We start from the raw sequence: 26,301 nt of genomic DNA, 5'->3' as shown, positions 1-26,301 counted from the left end.
TGGATGGGTCCTCAGGGCGCTGACCGGACGGCACCGTCGCTGAAAGCAGACGGGGAGCGGCAGATCCCGTGCGACGACAGAGGCGCAGCTGATTGAGATGCCGACGCACCGCACCAGAGGCCCCCAAAACCAGATACATAACGCGGCCGAGGCAGCGATGAATGCGCCCTTCGAGCCAAGGCCGTGAACCTCGATAGTTGCGATAGTAGACAACGTCGCCTGGAGCAAAAGCAGGTGTCTGCCGCTGCACAGGAACCTGATGCGGCGGATGTAGCAAAGACATCAAGGTGCGATGAGGGTGACCGTGGAGCAACTCAGCCGACGAGCGACCATCTCGGGGCTGAGAGCGATACGAGGACAAAAAGAGCAATAACGCGTCCTCCCGAGAATGCGACTCTTTCAACTTCAACAACTGTGACTTGAAAGTCCTGACCAATCGTTCAGCGGCACCGTTTGACTGTGGCGAAAACGGCGCGGACGTCAGATGTTGAATACCATTGGCCTTGCAGAATGACTGAAATTCTGCGGACATGAATTGTGGGCCATTGTCGGAAACAATAGTCTGTGGAAGACCTTCAATGCAAAAGATAGCGGATAACGCTTGGATGGTGGCAGATGACGTCGTGGAAGACATCCGGACAACAAAAGGAAAATTACTGAATGGACCTACCACAACCAACCATCGAGCATTCCAGAATGGACCAGCAAAATCGATGTGTAAGCGTTGCCAAGGGGAAGTGGCTTTTGGCCATGCAAAGAATTTCCGCGGTGGTGCTGATTGTTGTTCAGCACACACCATGCAAGAAGAGCACATGTTCGTAATCGCGGCATCGATTCCGAACCAAGTACAGTGCAGACGAGCAAGTTGTTTCGTTCTCACTATACCCCAATGTCCTTGGTGGAGAAGCTTTAAGACAAAGAACTGTAACGAACGTGGGACCACGACCCTGGACTGATCATTATCAGAACGCAACAGCAAAACACCACGTCGCACAAAAAGTCTCTCCTTGTGAGCAAAAAATCGGCGAACCAACGGGTCCCCGATCCGTGACTTTGACAAGGGCCATTGCGTAGCAACGAAACGCAGAACGGTAGCAAGGACAGGGTCGGCAGCTGTGGCTGTAGCTACACGACGAAAATCAATCGGAAACGATTCCACCACGTCATCGGTTTCCGAATCAATGAACATGCAAGCAAGTTCGGAGGAATCGAATGCTCTATCCTCAGCAACAGACAAACGGGACAACGCATCGGCGTTTCCGTGCTTAGCAGTGGACCGATACAAGATATCGTAGCGGTACTGCGAGAGGAAAATAGACCAGCGAATGAATTTCTGCGCTGTACGCTTGGTCGGATGAAAGAGCGATGTCAAAGGTTTGTGGTCTGTGGTGATCATACAAGAAATCATGAAACTTTGTAACACCAAATACGAGAGCCAATGCTTCTTTCTCGATCTGTGAATAATTTCTTTGTGCAGACGAGAGCAATTTGGACGCAAAGGCTATAGGGCGATCGTGCGAACCATCTTTGTGCGCAAGCACAGCACCGATCCCGAAATCCGATGCATCCACCATCAACAAAAGGGGCCTCCGGGGATCTAATGGCGTAAGGCAAGTATTGGAAAGCAACGCCGATTGCAACTGGCTAAAGGCGCGTTCGCATTCCGTCGTCCAGACGAACGGAACACCTTTACGGCGTAAGCGATGAAGCAGAGCTGAAATGGAAGAGGCGTGGGGGATATATTTATGATAGTAATTTATTTTTCCCAGCACACTCTGTAGCTGCTTCAAATTCTGCGGCGAAGGCAAGTCTTGTATGGCACGGAGGTGCTCTGGACTGGGATGTATGCCTTGGGCATTGAGTACATGTCCCAGATAGGGTAAGTCACTAGCAAAAAACACACATTTGTCCTTCCGCAAGCGAAGACCATTTTGTCGCAAGACCTGAAATAATGTTCTGAGATTAGCTAAATGTTCTTCTTCTGTCTTTCCAGAGATCACAATATCGTCCAGATAGTTTGCTGCAGTAGGGACCGACGCACAAACAGTTTGTAGATATTGCTGAAACAATGCAGGGGTGGATGCACACCCGAATGGCAGTCGTTTGAATCGATACAAACCAAGATGCGTGTTAACCACCAAAACGCGCTAGGATTCTTCGTCCACCGGTATTTGCAAGTACGCATCTGCTAGGTCCAACTTCGAAAAATATTTACCCGGGCACAGTTTGTCAAAAAGATCTTCCGAGCGGGGTAAAGGAAAAGTTGCAGTCACTAGTTGTGGATTCACTGTTGCCTTGAAGTCCACACAAAGTCTCAATTTTCCCGAAGGTTTTGGTAAAATTACTAAGGGTGATGCCCAGATAGAAGCCTGCACACGTTCAATTACACCTTGTGATTCCAAATCGTGTAATGTTTTTGCGACCTCATCACGCAATGCGTGGGGAACATTGCGCGCTCTGAAAAATTTCAGCTGCGCGTTTACTTTCAGTTCCAAATATGCTTTATAGTTCTTAGCGCAACCGAGGCCCGGTGCAAAAATGCCTGCAAATTCGGCACATAGACGAGAAACACTGTCTGAAGGCACAGTCTGGTTCACTAATAGGACCTGATTTACTACAGACAAGTTAAACAACTGAAATAAATCAAAACCAAACAAGTTCACTGCAGCAGAAGAACGAAGGACGTAAAATGACACAAGTTTTGTTTGTCCCTTGTATGTTGCAAGAAGGCTGCACTGTCCTAACACAGGGATATGCTGACCTGAATAGGTACTTAACATTTGCGGCATGCAACGGAGGTGTGCCCAGCAGTTTGTAAGTGTCTTGATTGATCAGTGAAACTGCAGCCCCGGTATCGAGCAGGAATGGTATCACTTTGCCGTTAATGTCCAAGTCCACAAAAAGTTTATTGTCCTGCTGACGACAAGAGCGACTGTCTCGTGCAACGTGAACTGACACTGGTACAAAATTACTTGCGACTTGACTGGAGTTCCGGCGATGTCGATGCACACTATTTGTGGGACGAACACAGTCACTGTTAGAGAGAGTGGCACTGGGTGGAGTGGCATAAACTTTATGAATTTCCATGGGCAAAGTGTCGCGGGCCTGAGTATCCTTGGTCCGATTCCGATTCCGGCGCGAAGCAAAGGGCCTGGAACGGATTTGAGCTTCCAATCTGAGCTTTTTCTGGCAAACACTTTGAACATGTCCTTTTTTATTACAGAAAAAGCAAATAGCTTGGCGTGATGGGCAATTCTCACGCGAATGTCTAGTAGCACACCGCAGGCATGATTTTAGCACTGCATTTGCTTGCCGGAGCGGTACACGTGGCTGAGAGCCAGGCGGCTTTGGTGCGGCCGGGCACGAGGACTGTTTACTATTCCGTGCAGCTCGCCCGGTGGGCCGGTTAACCTGACACACGGGTGGCGAAGTTTCAAATGATTCCTGAGCAAAGTCAGGTGTCTCCTGCCGATCCAATATGTCCATCACTTGTTGAAGGGAGGGATTGACTAGTTTCAAAATCTGTTCCCTTATACGAACATCAAAAACGTTCTGTGCAATTGCATCACGCACCATAGTATCTGAATAAGGGAGTCCACATTGACACTCAAAAGCACAATCCCTAGTAAGGCCTTGCAAGGTTGCAACCCACTCCCGATTAGTCTGACCTGCAGTACATTTTGTACGAAAGAAGGTATACCTTTTCGCAACTACATTGACTGACTCTTTGAAATATGCATCTAATGCAGACAAAATTTCGTCGTAGGACAGAGTTGCTACGTCACGTCGGGGAAATAATTTGACTATCACACGGTATGTTTGTACCCCGACGGAGGAAAGGAGAAAAGGCTGCCGCTCATTACCTTGAATTCTGTAGGCGGCGAGATGGAATCCAAATTGGCATGACCACTCCGTCCAGCTTTCCAGTGCCGCATCAAAAGGACGAAAAGTTGGTGCAACTGCATGTGGTGGCTGCGTTAGCGGTGGAGCGGCGGCTGCCGCATCGTTTTGCATTGCACGTTGACCCTGGACGAGCTGTCCAAGGGCATCCAGTAAGGCCTGCGTCTGCTGATTCTGTAAGCGATAAAATTCAGACAGTACATCTGGAGATTGTGGCGAAGCCATTACACAAGTAAATCAGGGCAATATTGATACGAACGAGAATTGGCCTTGTCGCCAAATGTTGTGGACTGGCTAGAGAGCCAACCCGGTTTTGAGAGGAAGCCAAAAGGCACGCGTTTTAGCTCACACAGGCTGGCGTGGGGTCTGGAACAGGTCAAGGAAATTAGACTAGCAAAAAAGGACGTAGCTGTGGAATACTTAACTTTAATCCATAAATGGTGAACATCGCTCTTGACGGTACATGTTTTACAGCATCAATAGTAACTGGTAATGGCGCCTTGCTAGGTCGTAGCAAATGACTTAGCTGAAGGCTATGCTAACTATCGTCTCGGCAAATGAGAGCGTATTTTGTCAGTGAACCATCGCTAGCAAAGTCGGCTGTACAACTGGGGCGAGTGCTAGGAAGTCTCTCTAGACCTGCCGTGTGGCGGCGCTCGGTCTGCAATCACTGATAGTGGCGACACGCGGGTCCGACGTATACTAACGGACCGCGGCCGACTTAAAGGCTACCACCTAGCAAGTGTGGTGTCTGGCGGTGACACCACAACATGGAATATTTGTTCTTAGGTATAGTGTAACGTAACTGTTGGAAAAATATTTGCTAGACTTATCTGCGAAACGTGATTATATGAATTTAATTTGGTACATTATTACGTGAACTTAACTTGGGTCGCCACCTGAATGAACCTGCCACTTAACCACACTGTACATTTGCTTCAAGAGGATTACTGAATAGGCCTCAATTCAGGAAAAATAATGAAATCTTGGTATATATAGATAACTTCTTGAGTAATTGTGGAGGAGAATCGATTTTGGGGAAATGCTCTTAAAATATACTAATAACCATACACATGTGATCTCAGCTGGGCTTTAAGAGGCTCGATAGGAACTGAATAAACAGCGGGTGAATTATTAAACATCAGGAATATGTTGTACTGTACATTTATTCTTTTGATTAAGATGTTTAACAGGATGTACAAGAACAACCATGTTATTATCAAAAACTCCTTAACTTAGTACCGAGTGTTGATGCTGGAACATAACTGGAAAAACGTACGGAATTCAGTACATGACTAATACAGTCATTTAAAAATCGGGAATGTCGTGCGATTACACACGCACACGTTCAGACTAGAGAAAGAAGTTATTCAATCATTCAACATGGAAACAAGATCTAAATTGGGTTAGAGAGAGACTATCTTCGAAGGTCGCGTATTTTAACAAAAAACTACATGGAAATTTATAGTAAAATTTACACGGAATTTCTGTTGAGATACAAAGAGTACGAACTATGTCTTGTGAACAATTCTTCCTAAGGTGGGAGCCACCGTACCGGTATATCAGTAGTAACCACATGGCTTTCCACCACAAAGAAACGTCGATTAATATGAAAATCACGACAAGGAAACAAAACTGGTTCATATATGAGTATAGAATACGAAAAGTACAACTTCACGAAAAAAGATGTGATAACGGGTATTCAACCAACGGGCAAAGAAAACTCAAATCTTCACAAACACAGTGGCTTTTTTTAAACATGACTACCGAATGTTAAAACCGCCTGCACTGCTCATAACCAGTTACACGGTTAATTCACGGACTAATCACTCTCATGGATCTACGTGGCCCCATGTCACTCAATCACAAAGTTATAGATCACAAAGAAACACTCTTTTAAATTCAAACCCCGAGAAATTACTCTCAGTTCGTACATATGCAAAGTATGTCGAGCTAGACTATAATAGATGAAACCTACTAAGAAATTAATTAGAGATTCAGTTAAGCTAAACTTACATGTAGACAAAATGACAACACTAAGGGCTAACACAAAACTGTCTCTCTGCCGATTCTCAGGGCAGTGATGCTTCTCGCTACTCATCCAAAGCCCATAGCGCACAAAAGCTTTTCAGATAAAACAAAAGTTGTTAATATTCTACACCTTTGTTCTTGATGTCTACATAACTGCAGCCCTCTCACGCTAGAGGGCTCCTAATTGTAGCATTAACATGGTGGTGTGACTAACGTAACAATGTCGGTGCGTGAAAAACAGCGTATAGTAATCGGGTATAGAGTTTGAAGACTTCGTCCACACATGGAGCACCCTATTTTTCAGCATGACAATGCCAGACCACACACGAGCGCTGCGAAATCTGCAACAATCCGGCGCCTTGGGTTCACTGTCATCGATCAGCCTTCATACAGTACCGACTCGGCCCCATCCAATTTTCATATGTTCCCAAGACTTCACGCTGACAGTGTTGAACTGGTACAAGTAGAGGTGAGGTTGTGGCTCCGTCAGCAAAATGAACATTCTACAATGACGGTATCGACAGATTAATCTCTCGTTGGGAGGAATGGGTTCGTCGCCAGGGTGACTATGTCGACAAACAAATACATTACTGGCCATTAAAATTGCTAAACCACGAAGATGACGTGCTACAGACGCGAAATTTAGCCGAAAGGAAGAAGACGCTTTGATATGCAAACGATTGGCTTTTCAGAGTATTCACACAAACTTGGCGCCGGTAGCGACACCTACAACGTGCTGACATGAGGAAAGTTTCCAACCGATTTCTCATACACAAACAGCAGCTGACCAGCATTACCTGGTGAAACGTTGTTGTGATGCCTTCTGTACGGAGGATCAATGCGTACCACCACGTTTCCGACTTGATAAAGGTCAGATTGTAGCCTATCGCGATTGCGGTTTATCGTATTGCGACATTACTGCTCGCGTTGATCGAGATCCAATGACTGTTAGCAGAATATGGAATCGGTGGGTTCAGGAGGGTAATACGGAACGCCGTGCTGGATCCCAATGGCCTCGTATCACTAGCAGTCGAGATGACAGGCATCTTATCCGCGTGGCTGTAACGGATCGTGCAGCCACGTCTCGATCCCTGAGTCAACAGAAGGGGACGTTTGCAAGACAACTATCTGCACGAACAGTTCGACGACGTTTGCAGCAGCATGGACTATCAGCTCAGAGACAATGGCAGCGGTTACCCTTGACGCTGCATCACAGACAGGAGCGCCTGCGATGGTGTACTCAACGACGAACCTGGGTGCACGAATGGCAAAACGTCATTTTCTCGGATGAATCCAGGTTCTGTTTACAGCATCATGATGGTCGCATCCGTGTTTGGCGACATCGCGGTGAACGCACATTGGAAGCGTGTGTTCGTCATCGTCATACTGGCGTATCACCCGGCGTGATGGTATGGGGTGCCACTGGTTACACGTCTCGGTCACCTCTTATTCGCACTGACGGCACTTTGGACAGTGGACGTTACATTTCAGATGTGTTGCGACCCGTGGCTCTACCCTTCATTCGATCCCTGCGAAACCCTACAATTCAGCAGGATAATGCACGACCGCATGTTGCAGGTCCTGTACGGGCCTTTCTGGATACAGAAAATGTTCGACTGCTGCCCTGGCCAACACATTCTCCAGATCTCTCACCAATCGAAAACACCTGGTCAATGGTGGCCGAGCAACTGCCTCGTCACAATACGCCAGTCACTACTCTTGATTAACTGTGGTATTGTGTTGAAGCTGCATGAGCAATTGTATCTGTACACGCCATCCAAGCTCTGTTTGACTCAATGCCCAGGCGTATCAAGGCCGTTAGTAATGGTTGGTTGGTGGATGTTCTGGGTACTGATTTGTCGGGATCTATGCACCCAAATTGCGTGAAAATCTAATCACATGTCAGTTCTAGTATAATATATTTGTCCAATGAATACCCGTTTATCATCTGCATTTCTTCTTGGTGTAGCAATTTTAATGGCCAGTAGTGTATATAAATATGAAGGGAAAAGATGTAGAATGTTAATAACATTGGTTTCATTTAAAAAGCTTGAAGAGTTTTCACGTGAAAGATCGGAGACATTACCTTTTAGCACGCCCTTGTAAGTGATTCGGGGGGGGGGGGGGGGGGGTGACCGTGATAGAACAGCAGTGACATGCACCACCACACTGCCTTTTGCTCTCGTTCCACCATTGTCGTCGTTCCTCTTGGTTCCTTCCTATCTGTATGAGGTATTGCCGCTATAGATGATGCTTTTGCGCTATAGCACTATGTTTTTGTGATGCTATAGCGATATCTCACAGATAATGTGTTGCACAATTGGTCGATTTGGGTAAGGTAATTTGTATTCCATGGCAAATCCATTTGCAGATACAGTGTCGCATCTGAAACGTGAGTATTGCTTGGGATTGGACGACAGCGTTTCATGGGCAAATGGCTAACAACAACAAAGCTCGTGTGCACGCACGTACTAACTACCATGGTGCCCCGCGGCTAACCGTGCAGTTTGAACGTCCTAGCGCAAACCATTCAGAAGTTACGACGATTTTATTTCATATATTCAATAACTGTCACCCTGTGCCTGTGAAGAATTAGACCGATGGACCTAGTTTGCGTAACAGTTCTCTCTATCCCGGGTTCGATTCCCGGCGGGGTCAGGGATTTTCTCTGCCTCGTGATGGCTGGGTGTTGAGTGCTGTCCTTAGGTTAGTTAGGTTTAAGTAGTTCTAAGTTCTAGGGGACTGATGACCATCGATGTTAAGTCCCATAGTGCAAAAAAAAAAAAAAAAAAAAAAAAAAAGTTCTCTCTATAATATCAACAACGACAAGAAAAACTAATGCAGCAGTTTATGGGACATTACACGAAAGTTGTGGAATTGGGGCTGTAGACAACGCTATAGAATTTGGATGATGGGCTTCGTTTGTAGAACAGACAAGTACAGGGTTATTACAAATGATTCAAGCGATTTCACAGCTCTACAATAACTTTATTATTTGAGATATTTTCACAATGCTTTGCACACACATACAAAAACTCAAAAAGTTTTTTTAGGCATTCACAAATGTTCGATATGTGCCCCTTTAGTGATTCGGCAGACATCAAGCCGATAATCAGGTTCCTCCCACACTCGGCGCAGCATGTCCCCATCAATGAGTTCGAAAGCATCGTTGATGCGAGCTCGCAGTTCTGGCACGTTTCTTGGTAGAGGAGGTTTAAACACTGAATCTTTCACATAACCCCACAGAAAGAAATCGCATGGGGTTAAGTCGGGAGAGCGTGGAGGCCATGTCACGAATTGCTGATCATGATCTCCACCACGACGGATCCATCGGTTTTCCAATCTCCTGTTTAAGAAATGCCGAACATCGTGATGGAAGTGCGGTGGAGCACCATCCTGTTGAAAGATGAAGTCGGCGCTGTCGGTCTCCAGTTGTGGCATGAGTCAATTTTCCAGCATGTCCAGATACACGTGTCCTGTAACTTTTTTTCGCAGAAGAAAAAGGGGCCGTAAACTTTAAACCGTGAGATTGCACAAAACACGTTAACTTTTGGTGAATTGCGAGTTTGCTGCACGAATGCGTGAGGTTTCTCTACCGCCCAGATTCGCACATTGTGTCTGTTCACTTCACCATTAAGAAAAAATGTTGCTTCATCACTGAAAACAAGTTTCGCACTGAACGCATCCTCCCCCATGAGCTGTTGCAACCGCGCCGAAAATTCAAAGCGTTTGACTTTATCATCGGGTGTCAGGGCTTGTAGCAATTGTAAACGGTAAGGCTTCTGCTTTAGCCTTTCCGTAAGATTTTCCAAACCGTCGGCTGTGGTACGTTTAGCTCCCTGCTTGCTTTATTCGTCGACTTCCGCGGGCTACGCGTGAAACTTGCCCGCACGCGTTCAACCGTTTCTTCGCTCACCGCAGGCCGACCCGTTGATTTCCCCTTACAGAGGTATCCAGAAGCTTTAAACTGCGCATACCATCGCCGAATGGAGTTAGCAGTTGGTGGATCTTTGTTGAACTTCGTCCTGAAGTGTCGTTGCACTGTTATGACTGACTGATGTGAGTGCATTTCAAGCACGACATACGCTTTCTCGGCTCCTGTCGCCATTTTGTCTCACTGCGCACTCGAGCGCTCTGGCGGCAGAAACCTGAAGTGTGGCTTCAGCCGAACAAAACTTTATGAGTTTTTCTACGTATCTGTAGTGTGTCGTGACCATATGTCAATGAATGGAGCTACAGTGAATTTATGAAATCGCTTCAATCATTTGTAATAGCTCTGTATATGGAGTCAACCACAATAAGAAAAACAATTACTGCTATTTAGAGGATGTTACATGCAAGTCATGGAACTGGTGCTCTAGATGCCACTGTAGTGTTCGACTGTTGGGTTTAGTTTGCAATGTGGACATAGTCATCACACTCACAAAGTCCAAGTATCGCCCGACTGTTGCAAGCTAGGACTAAATATACTCAAAAAGTGCACCACGAAGGATTTGTGGTATTTGGTCACAAATGTAAAATGCAAAATTGTAAATTCTGGTGGCCAATGGACAAATGTGTGACACCGCAGTGTAATCTCACTGCACAGCTGGCAAGAATAGTTAACAGGGGCACGTCGATACCAGGGCATAAAATCTTTGTGAATTTCATTCCATGTACTCAGCTGAACAGTAACTATACCTCGCAGGCAGTTGCATGAACAATCTACACAGATGTTAGCATTTGAGAGAGTACGTGTACTTGGGCTCAAAGAAGCCAGTTGGAGTAATCGGCAATCCACTCAACATTTGAATAGGAACGCTGCCTCTTTTTTTGATGGTGTTGGAAGGAATGGGTGAACCATGACCAAACACAGTGTCAAGAAGGAAGCCATTGATATAGAGAGAGGACAGAATGAGAGGAATGTGTAATCACCAGAGAGGTAATCAGAGCCACTGATTCATCACTATCATCTATCTGAGGTGCAACTGGTGCTTCAGCAATTACAAGGACCATTAATAGGTGGCTCACAGAAATGGGGCTGAGCTCACAGCACCTCTTTCACTGACTACTATTGACCTCTGTAAACCAACAAGCCTATTTTCAGAGCTGTCAGGCACATTCGACCTCGAATCTCACGGACTGGAGTAGAATTGTCTTCAGTGATGAGTCCCACTTTTATTTGACCCCTGATGGCCAGTGAAGACGTATCTGGAGATGGCCTGGACAGCTGAGGGATACCAACCTGGCTATTGATCGCTGTAAGGCTCATCAACCAGGAGTGATGATCTGGGGTGACATTTGACTTCACGGAAAGACCCTTTCAGTTGTCATCCGTGGAACACTTACAGCACGTCAATGATATTCTACACCTAGTTTTGTTGTCCTTCATTGCAAGCTCTTCGTGGCTTACAGTTCAGCAAGATAATGCCAACCCACACATGGTGAGAGTTTCTACTGCTTGAATTTGTGCTTGCCAAACCCTACCTTGGCCAACAAGGTTGTGGGATTTCTACCCAGTTCTGAATATTTGGAGCATTATGGGCTGGGCCCTCCACCCTGCTCGGGACTTTAATGATCTAAGGCGCCAATTGGACAGAAGTTCGCATAACATCCACCAGGAGAACATCAAACAACTCTGTCAACCAATGCCATCCTGAATAACTGCTTGCATAAGGGCCAGAGGTGGACCAATGCTTCACCGACTTGTTCAATTTCTGAAGCTCTTTCTCTCGAATAAATCATCCAGTTTTTTTGAAAGTGTAATCATTTGTTCGTCTGTATAGGTACATGTACATTTACATCGCAAGTACTGGTCTCTGTCCCATTTGGGTAATTCCTTCATGGTGGATTAGTTTTGTGTCTTAGAGTGTACTTCATTAGAAAAAGCTAGTACTGGTATATGCCAAAAATCCAAATAACGTTTGTCGAAGACAATGGGGAAACAAGGACCATAAAAACATAGGCAGCAAGTGGATACATTTATTGGTATGACATAATTGTAAAGCAAGTAGCGAATACACGGGAGGGCCAGCCTCTTCTGGCATCCATTATTTTTTGTGACGGTATTGGTCACAGCTTTCTTCTATGTGAACCCCTAATTCTGTGATGGCAGTGCAGTGCATAATCCTCATGCCACTTGTAGCAGACAACACCAATTATCTCTAGGGATTCAGTGACTGTAATGTGACTAGGATGCAATATATGGAATACTGGAGTCTGCTCATTTTAACAGGTTATAAAAAATAAATACTAGTCATAACAAGTGACCTTCATTATTAGCAATAATGATTTAGTTCTGACCAACATTCTTGTGACTTTTCGTAGAAGTTTTAGCGCAGTTCCCCTTCAGTCAGTGAATTTAAGGTGCAAGGAGAGAAATGAGGAGGCCGATATACAACATACCCAGTTTGTTACGTACCAGAACACACACTGAAGCGCCAGAGAAACTGGTATAGGCATGTGTATCGAAATACTGAGATATGTAAACAGATAGAATACGACACAGCGGTCAGCAACACCTATATGAGACAACAAGTGTCTGGCGCAGTTGTAAGATTGGTTACTGATGCTACAATCGCAGGTTATCAAGATTTAAGTTAGTTTGAATGTTGTGTTATTAATGAAGTGGGAATTTTCCTGCATGACCATTTCACGAGTGTACCATGAATATCAGGAATCTGGTAAAACATCAAATCTCTGACATCGCTGAGGCCGGAAAAATATCCTGGAAGAACAGGACGAACAAAGACTGAAGAGAATCGTTCCACGTGACAGAAGTGCAACCCTTCTGCAAATTGCTACTGATTTCAATGCTGCGCCATCAACAAGTGTCAGCATGCAAACCAATCAATGAAACATCATCGATATTTGCTTTCAGTGTTGCAGACCCACTCATGTACCCTTGCTGACCACACAACACAAAGCTTTACTCATCGCCTGGTCTAGCCAACATCAACACTGGACTGTTGATGACTGGAAACCTGTTGTCTGGTCAGACAAGCCTCGTTTCAAATTGTATCGATCGGATGGAAGTGTAGGGATATGGAGATAACCTTATGAATTCATGGACCCAGCAACTGAGCAGGAGACATTTCAAGCTGGTGGAGGCTCTGTAATAGTGCTGGGCATGTGCAGTTGGAATGGTATGGGACCCTGATACATCTAGATATGAATCTGACAGGTGACACGTATGCAAGCATCCTGTCTGATCACCTGCATCCATTCATGTCCATTATGCATTTCGACAGACTTGGGCAGGTCCAGCAGGACAATGCGACAACCCACACGTCCAGAATTGCTACTGAGTGGCTCCTGTTCTGAGTTTAAATAATTTTGCTGGCCACCGAACTCCCCAGACATCAACACTATTGACCATATCTGGGATGCCTTGTAACGTGTTGTTCAGAAGAGATCTCTACCCCTTGTACTGCCTAGTAAATCACTGCAATCATATTTCAAATGATCTGGGTTCAAATCCTGTTCTGGACATCCTCATTTTGACTACCCTCACTGACACAGTTAGGTGCTGAGTTGATTTGCTACATAAAGCCAAGGCCAATCCCTTATATATTCCTGGCTTATAAGTACAAATATTAATAATTAACTATTGTGAATGTTTGATGCAAACGGTTACCAGTCAAAAGTAAATGGCAGATACGTTAGTTTCAACAGTCATATGACATGGCAGTCCAGGGACAGCCTGAAGTTAACTTTGATTATCTACCAACTGAAATTAAAAGCATGCCTCTCAGTCTCATCAGGATTAATTCCAGTCAATGAAAATTTTGTTTTTGAACATTCAACATGCTACCATTATAATTATGTGTGCCGTGAGTAACCAGATCACCTCTTAAGAGTTATCTTCAATAATCAGATATGAAAGTTAAATCAAAGTCCTTAAAGTTGTACTGTTTTAAGGCTAGTTAGTTGGCATTATCCTGAAACTTTTAAACAATAGTTGGTGAATGTAGTAATAACAAAATTATCACCGCATATCTTGATATAGAGTCTTTACTTGAGATATAAGACATCCACACAAATGGGAACTTGCTTGACCAGGTAAAACTAATGTTTTCTGCTTAACTATTTATGAGAGTAGCTCTGACAGGAATTTACAAGAGTAGCTCTGATAGGAAGAAATCTCTCTCTGTTTCTCTCTCTCTCTCTCTCTCTCTCTCTCTCTCTCTCTCTCTCACACACACACACACACACACACACACACACACACACACACTGTTTCTAATTATGTTCCCTTCATCTTTTCTTTATTCTCCTTCTTGTCATCATTTCTTTGACTCTTTACTGATGACCACCTTCATAGAACATGGCCACTTTTCTCCAGCAAGCATCAAGACTAGTCCTCTGACCACTAGTCTCTGATGTCTGTTCACTCATATCTTCATTTTCTATGCCTTCAGACAACAGATTTGAGCTTCAGCCATTTTTAATTTGGTTGTGTAATTTTCACTTTCTGTTTCTTTTTACACTATCAAATTAAGGAATTCTGGATGCTACAGGGTTTAGTATGTAATTATATTCCACCTTCCACAAATTTTCTTCCAAGGACTTCTTCCATTAGATGTCAATTTTATTTCTTCAGCAGTTCACATTTCTAGTAGACTGACACATACTTTTGTACTATTTTTCATTATTATGACAATAACCCAAAGCTTCGACCACGTTTACCATTTTCATCTGTCCCCTTGTATTTGAATTTTTTTAAACATACAAGTGCCTCCAGTTTTGCAGCTTTAAAGATAGTTTGTACTTTTTTGAGGTGTTTTGCCAGAATGTTCAGTGAATGTGCATAGAAAATAGCATTTCTTGACTGTGGTGGAGAAATTTGTGGTTTAAAATAATGTATGAATAAAAAGAAATGTAGTATATTCCTTCACAGACTTTCTATCAGCTAAAGCAGTTCAATTGTCAACAAGAACTGCCTTTGGAGGATATTTCACTTTTCTGATTGTTAACTGAGTATCTGCTGTGGTCATGAAATAATTAAAATCAGCAGACCTTAGACAGTGCTTGTACTGTTTCGGGTAAATAATACCCTGCTACTGAGGAGTTCCTCGTTGTAACAATATACATCTACAAAGTGTGAGTCATGTAAGATGTATAAATACCCCTTTTATTTGATGAGCAGTTAGTTCAAGATATCAATATATTTTTCCAAATGATATTACACAATGTTGCAGGTAATACAGTTGCATGCATAATACTCGTTAACTCTTGCATCAACTGAAATATTAAAACAAATATGCTTTTTTTGATGGAACTGTATTTTTTAAATGCCATTTTAATGTCCTTGAAAATATGGGTATGGTGACATACTGATTTTTAATGTTGATGTTTAAACTTTTCACAGAAGTATCTAAGAAATGTAGTAAAATTAGGAGGAAACTTGTCTGTGATCTGCAAAGTAAACAATTTTGCTCAATTAAATGTAGGTTTTTGCTTTTCTTCAATATGTGCTCAAAGTTTCCCATCTGCTGCAGTGCACATTTGAAATTGCCACTGAACAAATGAGATGATTTCAATTAATGATATACCAGCATGTGCAACAGGAATTCGGAGACACACATCCTCTGGCATTGTTGAGATATCATGCTAGTCTGCAAATTTGAGCCCCCCCTCCCCCCAGAAATAAATCAAATCAGTGGATCTGGATGGTCATTTTACTGCAGCATTCCATCCTGGGAATATTCGTGCAATATTTGTATTACAAAACAGGAGAAAAATTAAACTCGACAGTAATTGTGTTGGCACCCTATACACTGTCACTAAAACAGTGTTATCTTCTTTAGAACAATGGGTAGAGTGTAAGAAAATGTGTTGTATACCTATTAAATATGATCCCACAATGAAATTTGCTATGATGTTACACCATACATTTATCCTCCACAGCCAATGCTGCTGTACCTGACAAACTCAGTCAGTACTGTCTGTTGCCCAGTAGTGCATCTTACATTAATTTACATTACCATGGTTAATAAAAACTGTTTCGTAAGTAAAGAGCACACATTTAAAAATGCATTACAATATCATCTCTCATACTCTGCAAGCATGTGGACAAAGTTCTATACAAAATCCAAAGTAATTATCTTCAAGTGACTGACATAATAAAAGGTATGGAGTTTATACTGATAAAAGATGCGAACAACAGTCATCTGACTCATCCCACATTCCTTGATGATACACCCTGTGCCACCATGTAGGCTGGTAAGTGTCATAGTCATAAAATCTCCTTCATTGGTAGTGTTGGTTGGGTTTATCTCTTCCTGACAATCAAAGTGACCATTACACAAGTGCCAAGATAACGTGTGCAAGTGCCTGGGTAGATATCCCTGCACAATTTTAGTGTTCTGATAGGATTTCTTTGACATTTGAGTTAAATATCTAACTGCTCTTAATAAGTGTGGTGTCAGAGCACAAGAGATGTTGAATCAGAAAGAAAGTAGCATATGACAGCAGGTAGGTTGATACACTTAAAATGTATCCAGATTCATACCTACATTTCAATAAGTTAACTTGTTGATAATAAATGATTTAACTGAGTTGAGTAACTCAGGTTTCTTGTAAGTTCTCCAGCTATAGTAACATCAGAGTGCAGTTTTATATGTTTCAAGCAGTTTTATGTTGTGTTAACCAAAAGATAATAACATAGATTCCAACAATTACAAAGTTATATTATGCATTGCTTAAATCAAACATTTCAATTTACAATCAATATTTTGATGCTTTTGCAAAACTGGTTATGGAATTTAGATTTACAGATCATTACAATGTTTCTGAAACAGTTAGCATGTTAAACTACAACACTTTTCACACTAAAGTCATGTGGCATGTGTGTCAGTAACAGTGTCTTTATTATTTCTGTTAATTACATTACAAATACAATGTGACCTTCGTTCCTAAAAAATCCTGTGTTGTTACAGTTGGCCGTATTGTGATTACTATCACTTTTATACACATAAATTCCACAAATGATAAACTGGGCTCTTGCTTACATTATTTTTGACATATTTCTAGTTTTTATTTCAATATATCTATAAAATACAGAGAATTCAACTTAATTGATCACAATTCATCTTAAGTTGACTTATTCTCATCCATACAGTTATACAATTCAAGCTTTTGTATCTATGTAACTTTGTGTGGTACTATCGCAGTCTCTGATAATGTTTGGAATAATATTTTCCATTAAATATTGTCCCATTCTGCTTCATTACCCATTGTGCATTTATTGTTAGTTCTGTACTGTAGGCATGTAAACAGCTAAAATGCTTCACATAAAGGTGCAGCCTGTCTTTTACACCACAATATTTTTACCACATTTCTCAGATACTTCTGTGAAAAAGGCTTAACACTAAGATTAAAGAGTGCTATATCTTTACATTTATCTCTTCAAGAATTTTTGAATTACACTAAAAAGGCATTCTATTCCATTTAGAACAACATACTTGCTTCAATATCTTTGTTAATACAACGGTTACAGGCATTAACCATACCAAAAAATTACATACTAATATACATACTATCATCTGACATATTTGTGCTAATGATAAATTATTTCAGGAGGATCTTTACAACTCTCTCGCAATTCCAAAGAATCTTGGGATGAATGGTGCCATAATTTGGGGAAGCTCAAAAGATGTAAACAGCAAGAAGAAATGTGAAGATCTGGCAAACTATGTGAAAACTGAACTAGGTCCAACTGTAAAAAATTTAATGGACATAAGTAACATGCCATGAAAGGAAACAGTAGTTACCCTTTACTGGTTGCCACTCACGGTTACTTTGCAGTAACTTTTTGTTATTTCACTGACACTGTCTGTGATAAAATTAAATATTGGTTCATTTTAGGAACAAAATGGATACATTTTCTTCTGCAGTAAAACATTTATGGTGCTCTGTATAAATACAAAGACTGTAAACCTATGAAGCATCAGTAAATCTTAAAATATTTTGTGCTTGTATGCAACTTGTTGTGTTTGTATCTATGTGTTTGTATATGGTGTTCTTTTAGCCTCGTAATGATATACACCTTGATTTGTACCTGATTAGTTCTGCTCTCAAGTAAATAATTCATGATGCAGGCCATTTTGTAATAAATGTATTGGCTATTACGGTGCAGATTTTTTAAATGATTCCCATCATTAAAAAGTGTAAAATTTGTATGTATCTTGTAAATAGATACTTTCCTTAAAATAAAGGAGAATAATTTGTAATTAATGTCTGTTCCATTTTGACAACCCAGAAATTGTTGTTAGCATAAAACTGCTTTTCAAGTTTTGGGAGATGGAAATGGAACAACATGAAAACTGTATGTTCACATAATTATTTAATGTGTTTGCTACAGAAATAAACAATTATATTAAGAACAACTGTGGATCTTACATTTTGTTCTCAGTGGCTAAGGGCATTTGCCATGTAACATTTTTAGGATGTAGTAGTTTCCCATGTTCACCTTTACATTTAAGTCAATGTGAAATATATCTTAGGTATCACTTGACAATAAATCCTAGCTGCCCTATAAATTAAACTGGGAATTGTTACTACTGAATCATAGTTGTGCACTGAATAAAGCTGTTAGCAAACTGGACTCACATTCAGGAGGATGACAGTTCAAATCCCCGTCCACCTCTCCAGGTTTAGGTCTTCTATGATTTCCATAAATTGCTTAAAGCAAATTCTGGAATGGTTCCTTTGAAAGGCTAAAGCTGATTTCCTTCCCCATCCTTCCCTAACCTGAGCTTGTGCTTGATCTTTAATGACTTCAGTGTCAATGAGATGTTAAACTAAAATCACGTGTCTGTCAACCATGATTCCGGCTCATTGACAGGGCTTGTAAAAGTACATTTTAAAACTTTTGTAATTGGAACTGTAATTTTTTAACTGACTGTATAGTATCTGGATGAATTTCTAGTCTCTGCTTATTGTAAAAATGTATATATGTTCAGTATTCCTCCTAAACTACTGGATTGATATCATCAAAACTTGGTACATATTTCACTTACTATCGGGAAAGAAGCCCTGTGGGGATAGGGTTGCACGTGGGGCTGTAAAAGAAGTGTAACACATCCAAATACCCAGTACATATTCATCCAGGATTTTAGAATGAGAGCACTTAGCAACTTTACACATAATATGAAACTTTCTGTTGCTGACATCCCCCAAAGAATTATTAAGGGAACAAAGTTGATGACTTGCTAGATTTTCATGATCATGCAGTAGTACTGCTACATCAGACATGATAGGAGGGTTAGAGCTTTAATAGTGGCAACTATTTATTTACAGCTCATACAAAATACGTAGATACGTATTTCAAAGTTTAACTGACCTTCAGAGTAGTCACCAGCATTGTGTATAACCCATTGCCAGTGATGTGGAAGTCATAGGATACTCTTAGCAGAGCCAGTTGAGTTGACAGTTCGAGCAGCACGGTCTATTGCTCGACTAATTTGTAGCAGTTCTGAAGCGAATGCCATGAAGTGTTTCCTTCAGTTTAGAAATTGAGTTGAACTCACGAGGGCTTAAGTCAGGGGAGTGCAGTAGGTGGTATAGCACTTAGCAGCCCCATCAGTCAAACAAATCAGTAACGGCTTTCACTGTATGTGCTTGAGCATTGTCCTGTGAAATGATGGTCACGTCCTGCAGAAAGTGTCATCACTTCTGTCCCTATGCTGTTCATTTTTGGAACACAACCTATGACCAGCTTAGAGACAGAAGTGATGACATTTTCTGCAGGACCTGACCATCATTTTGCAGTCTCTTATTTGTGCTCTTCAGTGGGTCAACGAGGTCACAAGAATGTGCAGCAAGCCAATAATTTTGTTAATGTGTTTTGGGATCTAAAGCAAGCCACACAGGTGAATACCACAGGTACATTTAACATCATCTCTGGAGTCATATGGTGCAAAGAATCAGACATATACACTATGTGATCAAAAGTATCAGGACACCTGACTGAAAATGACTTACGAGTTTGTGGCGTCCTCCATCAGTAATGCTGGAATTCAATATGGTGTTGGCCCACCCTTAGCCTTGATGACAGCTTGCATTCTTGCAGGCATATGTTCATCAGGTGCTGGAAGGTTTCTTGAGGTATGCCAGCCCATTCTTCATGGAGTGCTGCAATGAGGAGAGGTATCGATGTTGGTCGGTGAGACCTGGCACGAAGTGAGCATTCCAAAACTTCCCAGAGGTGTTCTATAGGATTCAGGTCAGAACTCTGTGCAGGCCAGTCCATTACAGGGATGTTATTGTCATGTAACCACCCTGCAACAGGAAGTGCATTATGAACAGGTGCTCAAATGTGTTGAAAGATGCAATTTCCATCCCTGAATTGCTTTTCAACACTGAGAAGCACATACCATGGCAGATGACATTCACCAGGCATTCGCCATACCCACACCCTGCCATCAGATTGCCTAATTGTATACTATGATTCATAACTCCACACAACATTTTTCCACTGTTAAATCGTCCAATGTTTATGCTTCTTACACCAAGAGAGGCATCGTTTAGTATTTACCGGCATGATGTGTGGCTTAGGAGCAACCACTCGACCATAAAATCCAAGTTTTCTCACCTCCTGCCTAACTGTCATAGTACTTGCAGTGGATCCTGATGCGATAGATGTCTGCCTATTACACATTATGACCCTCTTCTACTGTTGGCAGTCTCTGTCAGTCAACAGATGAGGTTGGCCTGTATGCTTTTGTGCTGTACATGTCCCTTCACGTTTCTACTTCACTATCACATCAGAAACAGTGGGTCTAGGGATGTTTAGGAGTGTGGAAATCTCGTGTACAGATGTATGACACAAGTAACACCCAACCACCTGACCACATTCGAAGTCAGTGAGTTCCACGGAGCACCGCATTCTGCTCTTTCACGATTTCTAATGACTACAGAGTTCGCTGATATAGAGAACCTGGCTGTAGGTGGCAGCACAATGCACCTAATATAAAAAATGCCTGTTTTTGGAGGTGTCGGGATACTTTTGACCACATAGTGCTGCCATGGGTGAGTAGATTTTTTTATCTATACAATTAAATTATATTTTCAAAAACTGATTATTTTTGTTGCTGTATTAGACATACATGGGTGCAATACCTGGTGTACAAGTTGGAAATGCTGATTTTTTGTCTAAAAAAATGTTAAATTCAGAAGAATGATAAATAGTGCTTTATTCAAAGTATGCTCCATTGTTTGTTATAATTTTTCCCATTTTTCAGGCAATTTATGAATACCATGCCATTAAAAATTTCCCCTTTTGCTGCGAACCATTCATTGAGCCATTTTTTCACATTTTCGTATGAACAAAAGTGCTGCTCAGAAAGTGTTTGAGCCATCAATGCAAACAAGTGGTAATCAGAAGAAGCCAAGTCTGGTGGGTAAGCTGCATAGGGTAGAACTTCCGAGCTGAGGGCCTCCAACGTCTCACGAACTGGTTTTACTGTATCTGAAGGCACATTGCCATGAAGAAAAATGACTTTGTGTTGCATCTTTCAGTATTGTGACCTTCATTTCTTTTTTTTTTTCTTTCTTTCTTTCTTTTTTTTTTTTTTCAAGCAGCAAACAGTTAAAATCAGTCTATTGTTGTTGGTAATGTTTAGTATTAACAGTTTTTCCACATTTTAACTGCTCATAATAGACCACATCTATCTGGTGCCACCAAACACAAAGCATCATCTTTCTTCCAAAACGATTCAGTCTTGCAGTCAGTGTAGATGGTGTGCCTTGGTCTACCCATGATTTTTTGCACTTGGGATTCTCAAAATAAATCCACCTGTCATCCCCTGTAACTATATAATGCAAAAATGACTTCCTTTTGTACTGAGCGTGCGAAACCGCACATGTGTTTTTGCAGTTTTCTGTTTGCCTGTCATTCAACTCATGTGCTACCCATTTACTGATCTTCTGAATCTTTCCCATGTTTCATAGCCAATTGCAAACAGTTTGTTGACTAATGCCCAATTGCTCAGTGAGTCGTTTTTGTGTATCAAATCATCTTTGTTCAACAACGATTCCGATTCCAAATCTTCATATTTTCATGGTGGTTTTCCACGTTACTTGTCTGCAACATCAAAGTCACCATTTTTGAAATGCTGAAACCATCATTCACATGTATCTTGTGATGAGCATGGAGCATGGATCTTCTTGAAGTAGTTGGTATGATTCACCAGCAGTTTTATTGAAATGAAAACTAAAAATTAATGCTGTCCGCAAATGCTCTTTTTTTGTATAAATTTCAACATATTGAACACAATAACACAACACTATGCACACACTTTTCCAGTTTATCACTAATGCACATATGACACTTCTCAATGACACAACAAAATGGTGCAGTGTCAAATGTTTATAGTACAAACTGCATTGGTGCAACATCTGTTGTCTGAAATCTGCATTTCATACTTGTACACCTGTTATATGTCACATAGGCATATTTTCAATGCCTCCTCCTAAATCCATGAATCAATTTCAGCAAATTAATTACTATCTGGAGAGAAATACTGTGGGGGTTAAAATTACCAATCTCGCATTGGGGTGGGGGTGATAATGGAGTGATTGACAGAGAAGAGGGAGAGGAGGTGATGGACAGACAGAGGAGAGAGGTGTAGATGCTTTAATAGAAGATTGGAATAAATAAATATCCAGGCAACACCAGGTTTCTCAGTTAGTTGTAAATACAGCTACATCAACTATTTTTGTGTAAATTGTAGGGGAGGGTGTGTTTTTTTTGGGGGGGGGGGGGGGGTAGGGGAAGGCAGGGGGGGTAGAAGGAGAGTTTGAATACTGTACTGTTACTGGCATATTCTAAGATATTTTGAAAATTCTGTTCATGCTTCATGCATTAACTCTCCTTTTCTCATTTATTGTTAGCTAATTCACACATTTTTGAGAAACAGTCATTTACATATGCCACAAAATGAGCAACAAACTAATGCATAAACACATGTTAGTCATTTTTCACTAAAAGCTGATGTTAAACAAAATAATAAAAATAGCTCACTCCTAGAACTTGGTTTCTCACGGACTTATAAAACATTTACTTTGCCTTTTGGCCCCTTGTACAACTGTGCTCTGAAACATCAGTATATGTGTGATCACTGTGGTGTTGTTTGCTCCATCTTCATGTTTGGCATTATGACCTTTGAACCAGAGCAAAATTTTTGTGCCATCTTAATTGTACCCTCACAACAACAGTAACTAAGCTACCAGAGGTATACAAAGTTATTCTGCCTAGTCTTATGACAGCACACAAGAGTCATAATGAAACTTCATCTACTACACGCTGTAGTGGAAGTTAATTATACAAACTAATATAAACAAAGAACACCACATTCACAAAAGAACTTCTGATCTTAATATGCATCTGAATGACACAGTGTTAGCAGAAAATATTCCAATGGGAATAGCGTTAATGAAACATATGTTGCTGACCAATAGAAACACACAATATCCATTTCTGCACTCATCCCTACAGCATGCCATGTGACATGTTTATGTATATAGAAGAGCAAGAAGTCTAAAATCTCCACTGTTTTCTCCCAAGAGTGACGTTTGGCTGAACTAATGGAATGGCTCAGATGATTGTATCATAATTTATAATGGGTCACACAGAAAGGAAAGGTAACTGGTAAAATATTTTAAAATAAGTAACTTTTCTCAGTTCATTCAGTGGCATTACCATTGTTTCCAGTAGTGGATTCCATCTACAGTGACAGTTTAGGGTTACACTAGGCCCATAGCACTGATGAACTGCAAGGCATATTTTCAAAAATATGTACTCTTCTTCTGTTTAAATGTTTTATTTTACTCCCCTGAAACAAACAAATTGGAAAAAAAAATAGATCCATTGTCGACCCTCTTGGTCTAAACGCATGTTGTTTCTTTCTTACTCCCCCTTACTCGCTTTTCCAGGATCTTCTCAAATACCTTGGCAATCTGACACACCAATGAAGCTCTCCTAATACTGGATTAATTTCATGCAACCCTTTTCAAAAAGTGTCACTATGATTTCATTTTTACAAGCTTGAAGTGTCCTTTTTTTCTATCTGTACTGTTTTCCTGACTTGATGGAGCTACCACTCTTCAACAGTGCCAGCTGCTTTTATCATTTCCATATGGTCTGTTACAATGACAGCTCCAAGTTCCCAGCAATCAACATGCATCTCTCTGCATAGCTCATCATCTCACAATCCCAATCTCGAACATTTTGAGTCATGTGAATGGAGAAATTATCATCTCAACTCTTGAACAGAGGCAGTTTATCCATGTATTACACGCTACATTCCCCATGCTTTCGAGGTCCCACAGCTGCACTTCTCTGTCTTTCAGGGAAAATATAATAGTTGGCAATACAGAACTGAAAATAATAGTATTATGCAAGCATAGTTTTATTGAATGATAGTACCGTTTAGGATCGTTAGTGCACAGTTGTAATCATGAAGCAAAATATCCACACATCCTGAATACTCTCAAAGTCTAACAGCTATTCACTGGAATTAAGGTTAGGGATAATCTAGCTCACTTAATTATGTTTTGGTAGTCCTTTTGCTAACTTTAATTTCAATCACAGGGTTCATTTACTGTAAATTTGTTATCATGTTTCAGTGAATCTCTGTAAAGCTTTTATACTCCAATGTTCAACATATTCAGATATGCCAGTGTCCCGATACTCTCCTGCTAAATATCATAACATTAGTTTACACATTCCATCATGAAGTACAATGTAGATCAGATTTTGCCAATTGGTATGTTGCAAGATTTCACACTGTGGCATAGTTCAGTGGAATGTAGATGAAAAATATTTACAAACTATTTGTCTGCTTGTGCCCATAATCAGTCGATAGAGAAACATTACCTTGGGGTGCAGGGCCATGACAAGTTATTGGAAAGACATGTGAAAAGGGTCAGGAATGCCATCAGAAGCTTATGTTTAGTTTTTCAGGAAATAGTAACATCTTGGAAGGCATGTGGCCTAGTGATAGCTCTAGATTCACTTTTAGCAAAAGACCAAGGAACTTCTGGCAGATAGAGAGGTTAATCTTAGAGGTTGTGGCCATGTGCCATGCTGATAGTGCTGGAGTCATGAGTGAGGAAAAAGTCTGATGGCCACCCGAGAGTGTGGCATCAGTGAGTAAAGAGTATTTGTCTGATCTGTGGTGTTATAGGTGCCAGGTTAAAGGGCACTTGGCAAGGAACTGTCTGCTGCCGAGGAGCATCTCTGATACATAACATAAAGGGAAGGGGGCCTCACCTCAACTTCCAACGTTTTGTAGAAAGAACATGGCCACCCAATCTTCAAGTGTTCCAGTTGTGTGTGGAAGTTTTAGTGGTGAAACATGTCGGGTGCTTTTGGATTCAGGCAGTTCTTTGCGTATGATTAACGAACATTGGTATTTGGCACATGCTGCCTTATATGTTTCCCCAGCTTGCTGGTGTGGAAGAGAGGTGTAGAGTAGCTAATTTTGAGAAGAGCCGGCCGCAGTGGCCGTGCGGTTCTAGCGCTGCAGTCCGGAACCGTGGGACTGCTACGGTCGCAGGTTCGAATCCTGCCTCGGGCATGGGTGTGTGTGATGTCCTTAGGTTAGTTAGGTTTAAGTAGTTCTAAGTTCTAGGGGACTTCTAATCTAAGATGTTGAGTCCCATAGTGCTCAGAACCATTTGAACCATTTTTTTGAGAAGATGCTGTTGTTGGGGGAACCTACGGTTAAGGTCTGGATTGAAAATTTCACATTGAGGGTTAAGCTGAAGGTACCTTGGAATTATCAGTTTCTGCAATTGTGGGTGCAGACTCGCTCCAACATGTTGGTCTGATTCCTCATTGGAGAAGAGACCAGTTCTCTTTGTTAGCAGCTGTTAGGAAGGGGTAGTGAGAATCAGTCTAGAGTGGTTACGATGGAAAGAGTTAAGAATGGTTATGATTTTGGTCATCTGTCCCCTGAACAGGCACTGGGGTCACACCAGTTCTGTAATGAGTTTTGCCGTTATTGACCAATTGCTTGGGTGGAGTGAAAGGGGAAGAATATAAGATTGAGTTTTCAGGCAACATACCAGTATGGCACCCAATGTACCATCTTTCTCCACCTCGTATTAAGCAGCTCAAGTTGTGCATAGATTAAATGTTGAGAGAGGGGGTTATTAGGACGTCTACATCATGCTATGAATCCCCCATATTTGTGGTACTCAAGGGACATGATGGGGTACACCCAGTAGTGGATTACAGAGCCTTGAATAAGAGGTAGTTCTGCAGTCAATATCACTACTTGATCTGCCTACATGTTTTGGCTGGTTTAAGAATGCCAAGATTTTTACAACTCTCAACCTTAATCAGGTTTACTATCAGGTATCATTAGCTGAAGAACCAATACC

General features: G+C 41.5%; 1 protein-coding gene across 2 annotated transcripts in view; it reads left to right on the top strand.

The window, feature by feature from the left end:
• LOC124722942 (hyaluronidase B-like) overlaps window positions 1–18,039 on the top strand; it is a 199,776-nt gene extending 181,737 nt beyond the window's left edge. For both annotated transcript variants that reach the window (XM_047248105.1, XM_047248106.1), the window contains exon 6: window positions 17,491–18,039. In XM_047248105.1, coding sequence (XP_047104061.1) covers window positions 17,491–17,667 — 177 coding nt within the window. In that variant the 3' untranslated portion in view covers window positions 17,668–18,039. The remainder of the gene's footprint in view (window positions 1–17,490) is intronic.
• Window positions 18,040–26,301: the final 8,262 nt, after the last annotated feature.

This window comes from Schistocerca piceifrons, chromosome X (genome assembly GCF_021461385.2).
Source record: "Schistocerca piceifrons isolate TAMUIC-IGC-003096 chromosome X, iqSchPice1.1, whole genome shotgun sequence".
Taxonomy (NCBI): Eukaryota; Metazoa; Arthropoda; class Insecta; order Orthoptera; family Acrididae; genus Schistocerca; species Schistocerca piceifrons.
The sequence above is the reverse complement of the archived record's forward strand: the minus strand, read 5'-3'. Positions and strand labels throughout refer to the sequence as shown.